Source organism: Callithrix jacchus, chromosome 13 (assembly GCF_049354715.1).
Source record: "Callithrix jacchus isolate 240 chromosome 13, calJac240_pri, whole genome shotgun sequence".
Taxonomy (NCBI): domain Eukaryota; kingdom Metazoa; phylum Chordata; class Mammalia; order Primates; family Cebidae; genus Callithrix; species Callithrix jacchus.
This window is the reverse complement of record NC_133514.1, coordinates 16,129,160-16,148,490: the sequence shown is the minus strand read 5'-3', so window position 1 is coordinate 16,148,490 and position 19,331 is coordinate 16,129,160. Positions and strand designations below refer to the sequence as shown.

Below are 19,331 nucleotides of genomic sequence, written 5' to 3'. Positions count from 1 at the left end.
TCATAGTTTGTGAAAGTCTAAAGGAGTTACAGAACAGATTATAGCACTAGCTCTATCTTCATTCACTCATTCGTTGATTCACTAGCTCTATCTTCATTCACTCATTCATTGATTCACTCATTCATTCATCCATTTAACAAATGTCAGAGTACTTATATGTACAGGGCACTATTTTGTGCCCCAGTAGGGGCATTTCCCTGGTGAAGGCAGGTAAGCTCCTTGCTCTCATGCTGCTTACCTCCCAGAGTACTCTGCATTTTGTGGGTGATGTGCTTTCTGTGTTCTTTGTCTTTGTATCTGTGGAACTGTTATCAGTGGTGGTTCTTGACTACAAATTGTCCAGGTTCTTGGCATTTTGAACAAGGAATTGGACAAAATGCACAAGGAAAGCAATGAAAGAATGAAGTAACAAAAGCACAGATTTATTGAAATGAAAGTACACTCCACAGAGTGGGAGCGGGATCCAGCAAGCGGCTCAAGAGCACTGCTTGCAGAATTTTCTGGCATTTAAATACCCTCTAGAAGTTTCCCATTGGTTACTTGGTTACACCCTGTGTAAATGAAGGAGTGGCTAGTGACCAGTCTGATTGGTTGTGGGAGGGGACCAATACTTTGAATTTGTCATCTGCCACATGTTGCAAAGGAGTAGTCTCTGATCCTTTTGTTACTTGGGTGTAGAGAGTGAGGATTTTCTTTTGATTCAGTTCTAGGAAGTCAGTGTGAATTGACCTGCAGGTCATGTTTCTTTGCCTCAGAACTTTAAAAGTGGAAGCTCATCATAAGTAGAGGAAAGTATACACACACACACACACACACAGATGCATACACATATAGATGAATATATATTATATGTATGTGTATGTATATATGTATATTTGCCAAAATGGAATTGAGCTGTGCAGTTCTTTGGTACCCTTTTAAACTATTTTCCTTTCTCAGTTATCTGTGATCTTTTCAATAATGTTGAATATTTTTAAATTTTTAATGTCTGAATACTGTCTGTCCTATGACTGGTCCATGATGTATTTAATCAAATTCTTATGAACATTTAGATTGTTTCAATTTTCTATTATGTTAAATAACACTGTGATGGATTTCCTTGCTTTAAATATTTTTAAATATTCGTGGTTGGCCGGGTGCAGTGGCTCACACCTGTAATCCCAACACTTTGGGAGGCCGAGATGGGTAGATCACCTGAGGTCAGGAGTTCAAGACCAGCCTGGCCAACCATGGCGAAACCCTCTTTCCTAAAACTACAAAAATTAGCCAGGTGTGGTGGTGGGCACCTGTAATTCCAGCTACTCAGGAGGCTGAGGCAACATAATCGCTTGAACCTGGGAGGTAGAAGTTACAATGAGCCAAGATCACGCCACTGCACTCCAGCCTGGGTGACAGAGCAACACTTTGTTGCAAAAGAAAAACACACACAGACACACATTTGTCATGTTTGTCTTCGTGTGTATATACATATTCGTCGTTATTTCATCAGGATAACGTCCTAAAAGTGTTTACTATTTCCAAAGTTTGGGGAAATTGTAGGGCTTTTGAAACATAGTGCCAAACAACTACTATAAATAGATACACTTCTTGGCCGCAGTTTTCCTTTATCCCAGGAGGAAAGAAAAATATAATCGTTTAAATGCTTTTTTAAAGCTTAATATTAAGTCTCAAAGGTTTTAGGATTGAATAATCAAAACCCAGGAAAAAGAAATCTTGTAGATTGTATTTTGTTGTTTCACTAACCCCTGGTTAATGACTTTTTACAATGTGACACTGTTTTATTATGATCCTTATTCATGTTATTTTTCATTTCCTTTTACCCCCACAATTAATTTTGAACAGCTCTGGAACAATTACTTCCATTTGGCAGTAGCATTTCTCACCCACGAGTCCCTTCAGCTTGAAACCTTCTCACAAGCCAAGCGCACCAAAATTCTTAAAAAGTAAGTGTCCATTTAAAGTTAAGATCGGGAAGGGGCTTCTTCAGTTTATATTGAGAGCAGTATTTTAGATATCACAGAAGTTACTATTTAGTGACTATCCATGTTGTGAGTGAGGTAGGCCTTAAACTACTTACTTAACAGACCTCATATTCCTCAGGTTCACCTCTCTTTTCTTAAGGCCCAACTGTCTTCCCATCAGTCATCGCAAGCTTTTTATCAAATACGTACCTGGAGAGGGACCTCAGCTTTCTGCATGCCCCTCCCCAAGAACAGCTGCGCCTCTGCTTGCAGCTTCCCCAGATTGTAGGCATAGTACTTCCTCGCTCATAGTGCTTCGCAAACCACACTCCAGCACAGTGGCTCTACCTCTCTGTTGTTTCAGCAGAGAAAGTCAGGACTCAAACATTGCAGAAAAATGCCCTCAAGATTCCTGGCCTGGAATTCAAAATGGAATCATGTGCAGGAGTGATAAGAGATTTAGGAAAATATTTCATTTCATGGCCCAAAGGCCATGTTGTTAAAAAATAACTTGCGAAATGTAGTATTTGAAGACTTTGAAATTTTAGTCCTGTTCCCCTTATTGGGATCTCTGTGATACCTAGGAGAATTATTTAGTCTCTTCTACCTCCAGTTCCTCCCTCAAAACCTGCCAAAAACTGCAAAGTATTTTTTGCTCCCAAGAACCAATTTGTATCCCTTTGTGGGCGGTATCAGTCCCATTGAGAGTGCATGATGCAGAGCCTTCCAGTGTGAATACGTTGAAGAACACACTGGAATGGATGTATATTCCCCAAATATAAGTCTGTAAAGTATTGAGTCTGCCTGTTAGACTTCACTCACATTACCGGATAATCATACTCTGTTCATCTTCCTTTTCATCAGTGTTTGCCGTGTTTTGTTTGGCTGTGTCTGTGTCTCACTCTTCTCCCTGAAGTGAGTTTGTTAATCTCATCTTCTCAGTTATTTTTCAGCATTTTCATTTGGCTTTTTATGCTGTCAGGGTCCCCTGGCCTCTGTGTGCCCTATTCTCTTTGGGTGCTCATTTAGGTATGAACCTCATTTCTTAAGGCTGGGCCTTAAGACTGACCAAGAGGGACACAGACTGTTTTTACTTTACTTCTTATCGTGTTGATGCGATTCGTTTCCACTGCAAATCCTCCTTCTGGTTTATGATCTTCTTCCTAGGTATGGGGACATGAGAAAGGCAATCGGCTTTAGAATCCGGGACATGTGGTATAACCTGGGTGAGTGTCTAGCCTTGAACAGGCCTGATCACAACCTCTGAGTGATAAGCATCCCACAATGAATTCTTTTTTTATTTTAATCCAGATAACCCTGAGATGTATTTGTCTGTGTGTCTGGAAGTGAAAGTTGATTTTTGGGTTTCACTGATAATGAACTGCCTCTTACTCTGGCATCCACGTGTTATCAGAATATAATATTGAGTCACTCACTTCTGAATTGAGTTGATTTTCCCACATAAACCTTTTCTTTTCTTATGGGCCCTGTGGAGGAAGATTGTAACACTTTCCTTTCAATGAAATAATTTTTTAATACCTTCATTTACTTTCATTTCAGGTCCCCACAAAATCAAATTCATCCCATCCATGGTGGGTCCCATTCTGGAGGTCACTCTGACCCCCGAAGTAGAGCTCCGGAAAGCCACAATCCCCATTTTCTTTGATATGATGCAGTGTGAGTTCAATTTCAGTGGAAATGGCAATTTCCATATGGTAAGAAGTAGTAGACCCTGTGGTGTTGGTAAATGCACATATAGTCGACTCATAACTCATTTCTTTCTGTGTAGATAGAGAAGCAGTAACCTAAATAGTGCAAGTCCACATTGATCTGAAAACTCACTTTATATTTCATTTTGTAAAGCAATTAGAGATCGAGTCAGGTAATACAGCCCAGAACCTGGAAGAGATCTTTTTGCTACATGTCTTTCCTAAGGCTACACCCTGTCTCTGCATAATTTAAAAAACTTAACTTCATGCATTTTAATCCTGGCTGTTTCAGTATGGCCCAAAGAGTGATGTAGTGAATCGAATTTAAAACCTATCTATTATAGTATGGCTGAAAGCAGTGCAGTGGGTTAAGTTCTAGTCCATTACTCTGTAGCTTTGAGAATGTGGTTTTCCTCATATGTCTTCCCCATGCCTCTGTTTTCTTATCTACAAAGTGTATTAGTATTGAAAGGATCTTTTAGCAGCTGTGAATCTCTGCAAAAGCAATCTCACTGCCGAGACTTGGACATGAAACTAAAACAAAATAGAAAAACGAGAATTATTTTTATTTTTGTCTTTATTTTTTTAGACGGAGTCTCGCTCTGTCACCAGGCTGGAGTGCAGTGGCGTGATCTCAGCTCACTACGTCCTCTGCCTCCCGGGTTCAAGTGATTCTCCTGCCTCAGCCTCCCTAGTAGCTAGGATTACAGGTGCCTGCCACCACACTCAACTAATTTTTTGTATTTTTAGTAGAAACGAGGTTTCACCATGTTGGCCAGGATGATCTCGATCACTTGACTTCGTGATCTGCCCTCCTCGGCCTCCCAAAGTGCTGGGATTATAGGTGTGAGCCACTGCACCCAGCCTTAGAATTATTATTCTATTTTTACATGCATAGTTGTAACATAAAGCAATGTTTTGGATAACAATAATAATTTTTTTAATCAAATGTAATGCAAAGGACAAAGTAACATGAGACTACATTAGAACATTTTGATAGGGTCTTGGTGCACAGTTCATGTGTGACCCTCTGTGATGCTCCCTATCTGTTTTGGAAACAGTTCACAACTTAATGAATGGGTTGACCAAGTCTAGAAAGGTTGGCCATGTCGTCTTCTATGGATGCCATGTTTTCCTATGAAACTCTGTCTTTGCTTTCAGTTTGAGAATGAGCTGATCACAAGGCTGGACCAGGAGGTAGAAGGGGGCAGAGGAGACGAACAATACAAGGTCCTTCTGGAAAAACTGTGAGTATTTCAGGGACAAAACCTTAAGTCAGTGGTGACATTTAGTAACAGAGAAAAACAGGGGTGCTGTTGCACCGATAGTCTCAGAGTCGCCGGGGCCACCCCCACTGTGGTCTTCGGTTTGGTTACGGGGTGTGTACTGTCCACGGCTGACATCTTTAGCTGGTGGGAGTCAAATGTCGGTGTTTTCTGGCCAGCCTGGCCCTAGAGAACACAGCAGATGGAAATGAGGAGGAGGTGCACAGAGCAGTGGCATTTTGCCCAGTGTTTGCATTTTTGAACTTCAACAAAAGTCTTAGCACCTCTAATTATAACTGCAAAGCAACAATGTAAAGGAAGAAATATTTCAAGGTGTGCTGTATATGTCACAAATAACTTATGCCCCATAAAGGACATAAAACCAAAGCAGTTCTATCTCCAGCCAGATTGGTCTTTGCCATGCCCTGTCATCCACCCCATTCCACACATCTATGCCCCTATCTGGGCTCCCATTATCCCCACTGTCCCCTCTTGCCCCACACCACACTCACCTATGACCCTCTGGCCCTCATCATCTTTCTTGGCACCTGTGGAGTCATAAAAACTGGGAAAGTGACTAAAAACACTTAGTTGCTGGCCTCAGTGAGAGACTGAGCTTTAAACCCTGTTTTTGCCTCATATTAAGAGTTTGGCTTTAGTCCAGTGATTCTGCTTATCCAACATCTCATTTTTCTCCCCCTCTCCAAGAATAGCATCTTTTTTTTTATATTATTTTGAGGATTACAGGAGATGATGGGCTAACATAGCATCTGTTGCAGAGTTCATGCCTAATAAATATTGGCTGCTCTAGTGTTCATGGTTGTTATTATTACAGTTTGTTTTGTGTGTGTGTGTGTGTGTGTGTGCATTTGTGTGTGTTTTGAGATGAGGTCTTGCTCTGTTGCCCGGGTTAGAGTGCAGTGGAACAGTCTTGGCTCACTGCAACCTCTGCCTCCAGGTTCAAGTGATTCTCTTGCTTCAGCCTCCCAAGTAGCTGGGATTCCAGGTACCCACCACTGTGCCCGGCAAATTCTTGTATTTTTAGTAGTGATGGGATTTCACTATCTGTGCCAGGCTGGTCTCGAACTCCTGCCCTTGTGATCCACCCACCTTGGCCTTCCAAAGTGCTGGGATTACAGGCATGAGCCACCATGCCTGGCCTGTGTTTGTTTGTTTGTAAGAGATAGAGTCTCTCTCTGTTACCCAGGCTGGAGTGCAGTGGTGCCATGATAGCTCACCAAAGCCTTGAACTCCTGGGCTCAAGCAATCCTTCCACCTCAGACTCCCAAGTACTAGGACTATAGGCATGTGTTGCCATGCCTAGCTGTTTCCTTTTTTTATTTGAGTAGAAAAGGGGTCTTACTTTGGGAGGCCAAGGCGGGTGGATCACGAGGTGAAGAGATCGAGACCATCCTGGTCAACATGGTGAAACCCCGTCTCTACTAAAAATACAAAAACTTAGCTGGGCATGGTGGCATGTGCCTGTAATCCCCGCTACTTGGGAGGCTGAGGCAGGAGAATTGCCCAATCCCAGGAGGCGGAGGTTGCGGTGAGCCGAGTTCACGCCATTGCACTCCAGCCTGGTTAACAAGAGCGAAACTCCGTCTCTAAGAAAAAAAAAGAAAAGAAAAGGGGTCTTGCTGTGTTGCCGAGGCTGGCCTCAAAATCTTACTTTAAGTGATCCTCCCACTTCAGCCTCCCTAATAGTTAAAACTATAGGCATGCACCACCGTGCCCAGCTGGCTATTTTTATTTTTGTAGAGATGGGGTCTTGTTCTGTTGCTCAGGTTGGTCTCAAACTCTTGGCCTCAAGTGATGTTCCCGCCTCATCTTCTCAATGCGCTGGGATTACAGGCATGAGGCACCCCCGTCTGGCCTACTGTTATTATTATTTACAGGCCTTCCCTTCATTCAGGTGGTAGCTACTCTAGACCATTGCTTTCTCACGTCCCCTGAACTTTTCTGATGTTGACCAACTGCATCTCCAGCTGAGTGCTTGCCTTGTTCACTACAGTGCTCACCTGTTTGTGGGTGAGGGTCTGGGTTTAAGGACAGGACTCCCAAATGTTTTTGTTTTTGAAGATTCCTTAAGGAACTAGCACTCGGAATACTTAGCCATGGAACTGAATTGATGAACAGTCTGTATTTGAAAGGACTAGAGGTCTTTCTTCTTTTGTTTTTAATGGTGATAAGAACTTTGGTTCGATTTTTCATTGTGTTTCCATTAAGTCTCTCCATTTGAGGTTCAAACCTTCCAGTTTGTATCTTTTGCAATTCTGATCTTATGTGGAATTAAGTGAAGTTATGCACATATACACACAATATTTACACATGATATGCTACTATTTTTAATCCTACAGCTGATTTTTTTAAATGTAAGGATCTTACCTCGTTTCCTTCCTAGATCACTAACTCAGAAAAAATACAGATACATAGGTCTCTAGTGCCCAAGAATAACCCTAAATCTGAACTAATGTTTTGGACCCATTTCTTTCTCTTTCCCTCTCCCTCTTGTCCCTCTTTTCTTTTGATTACCTAATCTAATAAACCCCAGAATTTGACTCTATGTGGGTCCAAAGGGACAGGATTTAGACTGAAAGTCATAACTCTGCATTTTTATCTGAAGCTAACACTTTAAAGAGCCATGTTTCAGTGTTTCAGGAGGTGTACTAGGTTCCTCTAGGCTGGACATCCATCCAGGGCGTTCCAGAATGTTTGAAGGACGCCATGAATGCTGGGCCTCAGGGAGAATAGAGACAGGAAGAAAATGGTCTCATACAGCTTGATTAGAGTTCTCAGAGAGCACACGTAAGCCTTTTGAGCAAGGGTTTGTTGACTGAATAAAACACAAACACAAAAGACATTGAAAGAAGGACACTGTGGGCTGGGATTCTAAGTGATGGTGGGACTTAAGCTGAGTCCTAAAGAAAACTGGAACTCAAGTCAACAGAGCTCAGCATAAGCGAAGGTTCCAGGCCAGGAAGATGTTGCTTGAGGTGTGTGTTGGCGTAACTGTGTCACTTCATATCTAAGGCTGACATTCTGTGTCATCAAATCCTGCCCCAGCTGCTGCTAAGACCCTGGTCAGTGCTGCTGGAATGACAGTGTGGGACCCAGGCTTTTGTCTCTCCCTCCACCTCTCCAGGCTCCTAGAACATTGCCGGAAACACAAATACCTCTCCGGCTCTGGGGAGGTCTTCGCCCTCCTGGTCAGCAGCCTCTTAGAGAACCTGCTGGACTATAGAACCATCGTCATGCAGGACGAGAGCAAGGAGAACCGCATGAGCTGCACCGTGAACGTGCTGGTATGTGACATGCCCCCGGGATGGCAGGAGGGCACCGCCAGGCCACCCCTGTACCCCACAGCTCAGCTCTAGGTAGATCTCACAGACACAGAGGTGCCCTGGGGCACCTTCATAGAGCCGGGGTCTTCCTGAGTCTGATCAGAATGGCTGGCTCAGCTCACAGGTATCAGCAGCCACAGACCCCAAGGATAAATTTGGTGTGTTTTTTGTTTGTTTTCATTTCGATTTCAATAGGTTTGGGGGTACAGGTGGTCTCTGGTTCCATGGATAAGTTCTTCAGTGGTGATCTCTGAGATTTTACAGCACCTGTCACCCAAGCGCTGTACCCAAAATGTAGTCTTTTATTCCTCACCCCCCTGTAACCTTCCCCACTGAGTTCCCAAAGTCCGTTATGTCATTCTTGTGCCTTTGCTTCCTGAGGATAAATATCCCCTTTTCTTATAGGGATATTTGTTAAAGGGAAACAGTGAACTCTTTGGAAAAGTGAAACTGTGGGAAAGCGACAATAGTGGTTTGGCTATTTTTGTGGCCAGCTCGTCAATAGCTCTTGATTTATTTTGGGATTTTGTGATCCTCTTTTTTTTTCTCTGGCAGAATTTTTATAAAGAAAAGAAGAGAGAGGACATATACATACGGTAAGCTGAAGGAAGCATCTTGCTTCTGCAGTTTATTTCATGGCTTTGTGATTGATTTCTTCAGTAAACAAATACCATGCCTAACACCATGTTTGCTGCTTTGAGAGACCCCTAAAAGTACATGATATGCTTCATTCACCCTGAACAGATAAACTCTTTAGACAGATACACAAGTAAGTACGACCAGAAGGAATGCGTAAGTGAGGTCATGTCAGGGATCAGGGGAGAGATACACAACTTCTCTCTGCCTGGGTGGGCAGGAGAGGCTGTACAGGGAGAGGCTGCGTAGGGAGAGGCTATACAGGGAGAGGCAGGAAAACCTGCCAAAGAGTCCTAGCCTCAAGTCTGCAAATCCCTGTACATAAAACAAACTTGTACATAACCAATATGCACGTTCTTTGGGAGAGATTCCATAGTTTTCATTAGCTTCCCAAAGGGGTCAAAGACCTAAAATTTAAAAACATTAAGCATCACTGCCTTAAAGAAAGAGGAGAGGCTGGGCACAGTGGCTCATGCCTGTAATCTCAGCACTTTGGAAGGCTGGGATCACAAGGTCAGGAGTTCGAGACCAGCCTGACCAATATGGTGAAACCCATCTCTACTAAAAATACAAAAATTGGCCAGGCATGGTGTTTGGCACCTGTAATCCCAGCTACTTGGGAGGCTGAGGCAGGATAATCTCTTGAACCCAGGAAGCAGAGGTTGCAGTGAGCCAAGATCACTCCACTGCACTCTAGCTTGGGAGACAAAGCGAGACTCCATCTCAAAAAAAAAAAAAAAAGAGGAGAAACTCTGTCTAGTTTAGATGGAGTCGGAAAAATATGGAAGCAGAAGGCTGCACAGTGTATTAAAGAAATGGGGAGGAACCAACTCCTTGGCTCAAGAGGAAGGAAATGCTTCTGAACAGTAATGGGGAAGGGGGTCAGGCAGGGAAGCAGGCTGGGGATTGGTTATGGAATGAGCTGAACACTAGATCAACTCTCAAGACTGGGCAACATGGCAAAACCCTGTCTCTGTAAAACATGAAAATTAGCCAGGCTTGGTGGCACATGCCTGTGGTCCCAGCCTCAGGAGGCTGAGGTAGGAGGATCACTTGAGCCCTGGAGCTTAAGGCTGCAGTGAGCTATGATCATACCGCTGCACATGCCAGCCTGGGCGGCACAGCAACATTCTGTCTCCAAACAAAACAAACAAAACAAAAACTCTTGAGTGACAAAATGCTTCCTTTCTCCCCTTCTTGCCAGATATCTGTACAAGCTTCGAGATTTGCACCGAGACTGTGAGAACTACACGGAAGCTGCCTACACGCTTCTCTTGCATGCTGAGCTTCTGCAGGTGAATGGCTGAGAGCCTGTTTCAATGGGGTGGAGTACAGTGTCCTTTCAGACTAAATTCTATACCTTTCAGGAGTTTAATGGGAAAAAACCTTATTCCAGGGATATCCTTTTATACAAGTTGGTTTTTTAAAAATTCTTTTAAAATAGGCCCAGCTAGTTTGTAGATCAAGTATGGGAAAATTCCAGTTATCTTTTATTTAAAAATCCTTGGAAAGCAGACCATGACTTAGGAACCTTTGGTAATTGACACTCTAATTAAAAATAAAACACACATTGATGAATACATTAAAAAATGTGTAAAATGCAGAAAACTGCAGAAAGATGAGTTGTAAGTGAATATAATACCATAGAAGTACTCTACTATTTATATTCTCTCCCTAAATAGATTTATGTTGTGGCTTGGATATAAATACATGTATATGTTATGAATCTCAAGTAATTATTTCTGGTCCTGATCACTTCCTCTAACTTTGGATTGACGTATAAACTTTGACTGGCTAATACACAGCTCAGACTGAACAAACCAGTAACAGGAACCTTGATTTCTCACTCTGCGCCTCCCCAGCCCATCCTGTCACACCTCGTTACCATGTTACTAATAACTCCCATCTATTTAGTTGCTCAGGCAACCTCATAGTCATCTTTGATTTCTCTCTTTTACTCACCACCTCCCACATTCTCCACAAGCAAGAGATGTGTCCCCTCTGTTCAGAACATGCCCCTAACCTATCTACTTTTTTTTTTCTTTTTGTTTTTTTCTTAAGAGATGAGTTCTCCCTATGTTGCCCTGTCTGGTCTTGAACTTCTGGGCTCAAGCAATCCTCCCACTTGAGCCTCCCAGGGTACTAGGCTTACAAGTGTGGGCCACCACATTGGCCAGTCCACTTTTCTTCATCTCCCTGGATACCACCTTCGTCCATCCCATCAGCATGTCACACCTCTAGGACTACAGCAGCCTTCTGTTGGATCACTCTGCCTCCAGTCTTGTTCCCAGCTATTCATATTTACAGTGAATTTTTTATTTTATACTGAAGTAATATACATGCATTGTCCTAAGATACAAGTTAAAAACAGGATTTCTATGCTTCACCACTTCCCAAAGGAAATTCACAATTCATATTTAAGTGGATAATAGGCCAGGCACGGAGGCTCACGCCTGTAATCCCCACACTTTGGGAGGCTGAGGCCAGCAGATTACTTGAGGTCAGGAGTTCAAGACCAGCCTGGCTAACATGGTGAAACCCATGTCTACTAAAAAATACAAAAAATTAGCGGGGCATGGTGGCACACGCCTGTAGTCCCAGCTATGCAGGAGGCTGAGGCAGGAGAATTGCTTGTACCTGTGAGGTGGAGGTTTGCAGTGAGCTGAGATGGTGCCACTGTACTCCAGCCTGGGTGATAGAGCAAGACTCTGTCTCCAAAAAAAAAAAAAACTTATTGTATATAGCTTAGAAGGTGAAGCTGTTGACTATGAGCTTTGCCTTTGCACGATCAGAAAGAAATCCCCAGTGTCTGTAACTGTAGGTCTTTCCACTTTGGCAATTCAGAAACTGTCCTATTCTGGTGTAAGGTATGAGATATAAATGTAGCTTTTTCCCCTTAGCATGCTATTTAAATAGAGATGCTGTTTGTTAAGTATAGGTCACATTTTGCTTATTGGTATAAGATCCCATCTTTATTACTAAATCCTTGTTTTTGGAGGGAGGGAATTTCTTTCTAGATTGTATATGCTTTTACATGGGTCTCTGTCTATTCATGTACCAGTACCACACTGTATTAATTATGAGTTCTTGATAGTATGTTTTATTACCTGGTAGTTACTCTTGGTTGCTCTTCTTTTTCAGAGTTTTCCTACCTATTCCTTTTTGTTTATTTTTCCATATGGACTTTGGAAACATGAAATTTAAAAATTAATTTAGTGAGAATTTACATGTTTATGAAATAGAGTTTTCTTATCCAAAGCATGGTATGACTTTCCATTTGTTTGAGTCTGCTTTTGTGCCTTTCAATGGCGTGTGAAAGTTTTCTGCATATAAGTCTTGCGTATTCCTTGTAATGTTCACTCTTAGAAATGTTATCTTTTTGGACTTATTTTTGTTTGGTTCTGTTCTGGTATTATCTTCTGTATATTTAGTTTCCATGTATCTGAAGTTTCTTTTATTCCAAGTATATTAATGTTTTTCCTGCTGCGTAACTTAATTATTTTATTGCGTGTAGTAGTTTGTTAGTCAACAGCCTTGCCTTATGAGGAATACAACCATAATGTTTGCAAATTGTGATAGTTTTACCTCTTTCTATTCATTTTTATACTCCTAATTTGTTTCTTTTAACTGACTATATTAATGATGGCCCAGAACAGCGATAGTCATGCTGGTTAGCGACCTTCTCTTTATCGCTGATTTTGTGGGGGAATTCTGTGAGTGTTCATTTATTTGGCATGATACTTGTTTTGGAGCTGGCATGTGTCTATGTGTGTGTATGTAACTTCTGAGTTTAATACATAAGCTAAAATACAATGTCAATGAGTCAAATATACATGCAATATCGTCTTGACTGTGAGGGGCTGAATATTTGTCATATTAACTATGTGTGGCTTTCCTTCCTTTTCAGTGGTCTGACAAGCCCTGTGTGCCTCATTTGCTTCAGAGGGACAGTTACTATGTTTATACTCAGCAAGAGCTTAAAGAGAAGCTGTATCAAGAAATCATATCATATTTTGACAAAGGCAAAGTGAGTATTGGATTGTTTTTGTACTGGGGGAACAAGGAAATGACTGCAGTATCGCAGTGCAATCTGATGCTTACCACTTAGAGTTATCACCGACTACACAGGTTCAGGGCACTGTCTCCAGCGAGACTGCCCCCGCTTTAGATGCCATCCACAAGTTTTTAGGGGTCCCCAGTCTCTTCACAGTTCTGGGCCACTGGCTATAAATTTGGGGGGCTCCCACTACCCCCTCAGGCTTCATAGTCTACTAGAACAACCAACGGAACACAGTAAAGTGCTATATTTAACGATTCTAGCTTCATCAAGTAGGATGTAAACTGGGGCCAGCCAAATGAAGGGACCCACAGGGAACAGCCTGGGAGAGTCCCAAGCACGGGGCTTCTGTGTCTTCCCCCATGAAGTTGGGGCACCTTCCCAGCAAATCAGTGTGTTCCTCAATCAGGAAGCTCACCCAAGCAATGGGTCCACAGAGTGTTCATTGAAGTTTTTTTTTTTTTTTTTTTTTTTTTGGTAGATATGGAGTCCCACCTGTTGCCCAGGCTGGTCTAGAACCTGGAAGTCCTGGGCTCTAGTGATCCTCCTGCCTTGGTCTCCCAGAGTGCCAAGGTTACAGGTGTGAGCCACTGTAGGGTTTCATGATACAGACATAATTGATTGAATCTTTAACTACGTGATGAATTTGATCTTTAGCCTTCCTTTTGTCCCTGGAGGTCAGGCTGATACCACATGGCTCACAGCCCTAACCTTCTAGTCACGTGGTTGGTATTTCTGGCATGGTAGCCCATCCTGAGACTAGGAGGCCACCATGAGTGACTCATTAGCATAGATTTGGGTGTGATCCTTGGGTGGTGGCACCAGGAATAACCAAGACTTTTATTACTTGAGAAATTCTGAGCGTTTAGGAGCTACCTCACTGGAACTCAGGACCAAGACCAGATACATTATTTAATATGCAACAGTAACAAACAACTACTGTTTATTCTCTCCTTGCATATCCTTGAATTCTGAGATTTCAGAGGGGGACAAATTTTGCAAACAATGACTTTAAAAAAGATTTAATTTTGAAGTGTTTCACAGTGGCTTGTGGGCTCTGCACACATTCCTTTAGCAGCCGGAAATGATGGAACATAGCACCTTGTGAACAGGAATGAAGCAGGAGGTGACCCAATGCTGTGGGTTTAATAGTATCCATCCAAGAGACAGCTCATGAAATACCAAAGTGATTAGAAGGCTCAATCTGGGCTGCTAGCTTCAGACACTGAGGACATGCATTAGCCTGTAACTTACAAGGTTATACATGCTCGGAGGCATTTCCTAAAACTCGTGTCTACTAAGTAGGGGAATCAGTGCCCTGCATGGATATACAGATTGCCAAATTCCACACAACGGTACTGTTAGCTTTTTCCATCCCACAAATGACGTAACTACACCTACACATACACACACACCCCTACACACACACCAACAACACACACGTTTCTGAACCAGAGTCCCACAGGAGCTTCCTTTCCCCCTCCAACAAGGCTTGCATGCTCTCCAAACCTTGGCTGATAGTGGGTCCTCTCTACTTTCAAGTTTTGTAGATACTTTGCCTATAAAATGCAGTATTGCTTTTTGGGGGACACATGGCAGTTATTCTTAATGTCCTTGCAAACAGAACTACAGAAGCTGCCCCGGCAAAGCTGCCAATCTACACTGTCTTTATGATGTCATAAAGAAGGTTTCATTGATCCAAGGGATAAAGCAAGTGAGGAATATCTACCGAAACTCAACCCCCACGACCACTTGCTCATTCCCAGTGACTTGCCAGTGGCTTTTGCTGCTGGACTGCCTTGTTCTCCACTTTAACCCTACTTTCCTTTTTCTGAAGATGTGGGAGAAGGCCATCAAACTGAGCAAAGAGTTGGCTGAGACTTACGAAAGCAAAGTGTTTGACTACGAGGGCCTTGGCAACCTCCTGGTGAGTCTGGGTCAAAATTTGTTTGGCCTCCAACAGGGTTGTTAAAATTCGTGCTCATAAAAATGTTTCTATAAATTGATAGGATGAATTGTGTCTTTTACAGCGGAAAAGCAAACTTTGTTTGAAATGAGAATGAAAAAGAAAAGATGTAGTGCAAAGGCTCTCATCAATATTTCTGCAAATTATCCTTCACGGGAGGCTCAGAACTTCCCTGGAAGTGGAATGGGGTTGTCTCGAAGGTGTAGAATGTCAAGTTTCACATAATAGTGACTCACCTTCCACATCCCTCAGGATCTCCATAGGCAGCTCTCTCTTTCTTCCTGAAGCAACTTTTCTTTCTGTGGATCTTCCATATTCCCAGCCATCAGTACAGCAAAACAAAAATGAATGCCCGGTGGAAGGCAGCCACCATTCTGAGTGCCCAGTGGAAGGCACCCACCATTCCAAATGCCTGGTGGAAGGCACCCACTATTCCAAATGCCTGGTGGTAGGCAGCCGCCATTCCAAATGTCCAATGGAAAGCAGCTGCCACTGTAAATGCCCGATGACAGACAGCCACCATTCTGAATACCCAATGGTGACAACCACAAAATTGCATTCAGTAATTTTTAGTAGAGGAGTTAGAAAAGATCAGGTCACCCATAGTCATGAAATTATCATTTATTTGAGGAGCCATGTGTCAAGATCACTTTGTAAAAAGTCTACCAGTGTACTATACCAGCCCCTGTCACATGCAAAAAAACTCACATATTAATATCATCAACTGGGCTGGGTGCAGTGGCTGACACCTATAATCCCAACACTTTGGGAGGTTGAGGCAGATGGATTGCTTGAGCCCAGGACTTCCAGACCAGTCTGAGCAACATAGTGAGACCCCATCTCTACAAAAAATACAAGAAATTAACTTGGTGTGGTGGCACGTTCCTCTAGTCCCAGCTAATTTTTGGGAGGCTGAGGTGGGAGGATCACCCGAGCCTGAGAAGTCAAGGCTACAGCAAGCTGTAATGATGCTACTGTACTCCAGCCTGGGCAACAGAGTGAGATCCTGTCTCAAAATGAATTTTTTTATCAACTGAACTGAGCTGGAATACTAGTAATGCGATATGTTACCAGTCTAAGAAAATAGTATTTCGACAGAGCCCGTCACCTAGATAGAAGAGTAATAGCATGCTAAGTATTGTGGGGCTGGGGCTCGGGTCATTGCTCAGAGCTGCCCAGGTCTGGCTGGCTATTTTGCTTTCTTTAAGGCCAACACTGTGAGTCACAGCTGGGAAGCCCCTCGTCTTGTGACGAATTAAAGATAGAAGTGGTAGCAAGTACTGAAAAACAGAACATCATCACCACCTTCTGGGCACTTACAATTCACCAGACATTTTCATCCAAACCACCTCCATGAACTGCACAGTTCTTTTAAAAACAAGTTATTTATTTTATTATTAGAATGTTTTTGAGACAGGGTCTCACTGTCACCCAGGCTGGAGTGCAGTGGCGCCGTCATAGTTGCAGCCTTGAACTCCTGGACTCAAGACAACTTCCTGCCACAGCTGCTGGCTAATTTTAAAATTTTTCATAGAGATGAGGTCTCACTGTGTTGCCCAGGCTGGTCTCAAACTCCTAGCCTCAAGCAGTCCTCCCACTCTGCCTCCCAAGGTGCAAGGATTATAGGCGTGAGCCACTGTGCCTGGCCTTGGAAGGAAGGTCAGGAGGAAGAATCTTTATCTTCTCCCATGGGTTTCTGGTTAAGTGCAGCCACCTTCTGTGAATCTCAGAATGCACCTTTTAACCTTTCATAGGTCCAGAGCCCAGTTTGAGAAATTGCTCAAAGTTGTGCACTGCCCTGTTATGCAGAAGAATTTGAATGTGCACACACTTCTGCATATACCCTCAGGGAGTCCCAGCCCTCCCACACCCATTCATGGAACCCAGGTCCATAACCTGTGATCCAAGAACAGAATCACCCTTTTCTGCCCATAGGGTGTTTTCCAAAGACCTTACATTGCCCTGCATTGCATGGGAAACAACAAAACAAAGTCTGACTTTTTTTTCCCTCCAACCATGTCCTTATAATCTCCCCTTGGAATGTCTTGTTTTGTTTTGCAGAAAAAAAGGGCCTCATTTTATGAGAACATCATTAAGGCAATGAGGCCTCAGCCTGAATACTTTGCTGTTGGATACTATGGACAGGGCTTTCCTTCTTTCCTACGGGTAAGAAACCTGATGGTGGTCTCCCAGGCCATTAGGAGGAGGGAGAAGACTCATTTCTTTTCCAGATGGGCAACAGTATGTTAGCAGCTGCTGACCCGTGTTCTCGCTATGGGAGGTACGGGAGGGAAACCACTTCCTGAGCGGCTGGCCTCTTCACCCCACACCCCCGGACACCCCTGGTGTTCTGGCAGGTCTTTTGAAATGACTTTTCCCAGGTGCAGTGAAAAAGGGAAAAAACAGAACCATCCCCTGTACTGGTCAGCTGCCACGGGTCACGCCGGGAGAAAAGTGTGGACTGATGTATTTTGTTGTTTATTTTGTTTCTAGCCAGAGCTAATTTGAAAGTATACCTACTTGGTATCCCAAGAACCAGACTGCAAGAGTCTCTCAAATTAAAACATTTTGTTATAATAATAGTGACAACGATGGCATTTTCTTCCATTTTAAAATTGTCTATAATGCGATATTCATTTCACAGTTTAATGAACAAAAATTCTTATGTTACTAAAAGAAAGTTTCTCTTAGAGCTGAGCTTTGCTTAAACATTTATTATCCATCTCCTTTCTCCTGATTTTAAAACAAGTGGTAAAGCAAGCAATTTACATTCCTAAGAATGCCTAATGAAGAGACAGTTTATTCATTCAGTCAGTGAGTATTTATTGAGTATCTACTCTGTGCCAGGAATAGAGAAGGCATTAAAAATATCTTGCTGATTACAATCAAACATCGTTCCTACCCTCATGGATTTTACAACCTAAATTCATGAGGGGAGATTTTAATCACACATGAATGTAAAATTTAAACTGCCGGGCGCAGTGGGCTGGTCTGTAATCCCAGCACTTTGGGAGGCTGAGGCAGGCAGAACACTTGAGGTCAGGTATTCAAGATCAGTGTGGATAACATGGTGAAATCCTATCTGTACTTAAAATACAAAAATTAGCCAAGCATGGTGGTGCATGCCTGTAATCCCAGCTACTCAGGAGGCTGAGGCAGGGGAATTGCTTGAACCCAGGAGGAGGAGGATGCATTGAGCAGAGATCACACCACTGTACTCCAGCCTAGGTGACAGAGCGAGACTCCGTCTCAAAAATAAACAAACAAATAAACTGTAAACAAGAAAGATATCCTGTACTATAAGAATTTATAACCAGGAAATATTTACCAAAGTGAAATAAAAACTTACTCCTTTACAAAAAATGTACAGGAATGTTTATAGCAGCAGCTTTAATCATAGTCACCAAAGACTGGATCCAATCCAAGTGTCCCCGATGGGGTGACGGGATGAACAGAATGCAGTGTGTCCACACAACAGAACCCTGCAGCAGCCACAGGCAGCGAGCTCCTGAAACGCACAACTGCAGGCGCAATTCCCACATGCATCTTGCGCGGTGAAAGAAGTCAGACTTAAAAGGCTGCAGACTCTGTGGTTTTATTTATGTGGAATTCTTGCTAAGACAACACTTCCTCTCAGGGCAGAAAATAGATCAGTGGTTGCTGGTCACGGGGAGGTTGGCTGCAGAAGGGCCTGGGGAAGGTTTCAGTGGCAATGAAACTGTTCTGTATATTGATTGGTCTTGGTTATGTTTGTCAGAACTCACAGAATTTTACACTAAAAGGGGTCCATTTTACTGTATGTAGATTATGTCTTAATATTATTTATTTATGTTTTGAGACAGTGTCTTACTCTGTCATCCAAGCTGAAGTACAGTGGTGTGATCTCTGCTTGCTGCAACCTCCACTTTCTGGGTTCAAGCAATTTTCGAGCCTCAGCTTCCCAAGTAGCAGAGATTACAGGTGTGCACAACCAGGCCCGCCTAATTTTTATATTTGGTAGAGATGCGGTTTCATCGTGTTGGCTAGGCTGATCTGAAACTCCTGACCTCAGATGTTCCACCCGCCTCGGTCTCCCAAAGTTTTGGGATTACAGGTGGGAGCCACCACACACAGCCTATGTCTTAAAAAAAAAACAATCAGGGCCTGGAGCAGTGGCTCACACCTGTAATCCCGGCTACTCAGGAGGCTAAGGCTGGAGAATCACTTGAGCCCAGGAGGTGGAAGTTACAGTGAGCAGAGATTGTGCCACTGCACTCCAGTCTGTGCGACAGAGCCAGACTCTGTCTCAAAATAAATAAAATAAAACATGAGGAAAGGCTTTCCAGGGAACTTCTGTTTCAGCTGCAATCTGAAAGCTAAGGTGGGAGTGGAGGAAGTAAAGCAGGTAGGAAAA

General features: G+C 43.0%; 1 protein-coding gene across 7 annotated transcripts in view; it reads left to right on the top strand.

The window, feature by feature from the left end:
* DOCK5 (dedicator of cytokinesis 5) overlaps positions 1 to 19,331 on the top strand; it is a 219,064-nt gene that overhangs the window by 170,431 nt on the left and 29,302 nt on the right. For all 7 annotated transcript variants that reach the window (XM_078347202.1, XM_078347201.1, XM_008979098.6 and 4 more), the window contains 10 exons: positions 1,843 to 1,943; positions 3,129 to 3,187; positions 3,522 to 3,676; positions 4,832 to 4,917; positions 8,081 to 8,240; positions 8,835 to 8,875; positions 10,120 to 10,210; positions 12,823 to 12,942; positions 14,810 to 14,899; positions 17,000 to 17,104. In XM_078347202.1, the coding sequence (XP_078203328.1) occupies positions 1,843 to 1,943; positions 3,129 to 3,187; positions 3,522 to 3,676; positions 4,832 to 4,917; positions 8,081 to 8,240; positions 8,835 to 8,875; positions 10,120 to 10,210; positions 12,823 to 12,942; positions 14,810 to 14,899; positions 17,000 to 17,104 (1,008 nt within the window). The remainder of the gene's footprint in view (positions 1 to 1,842; positions 1,944 to 3,128; positions 3,188 to 3,521; positions 3,677 to 4,831; positions 4,918 to 8,080; positions 8,241 to 8,834; positions 8,876 to 10,119; positions 10,211 to 12,822; positions 12,943 to 14,809; positions 14,900 to 16,999; positions 17,105 to 19,331) is intronic.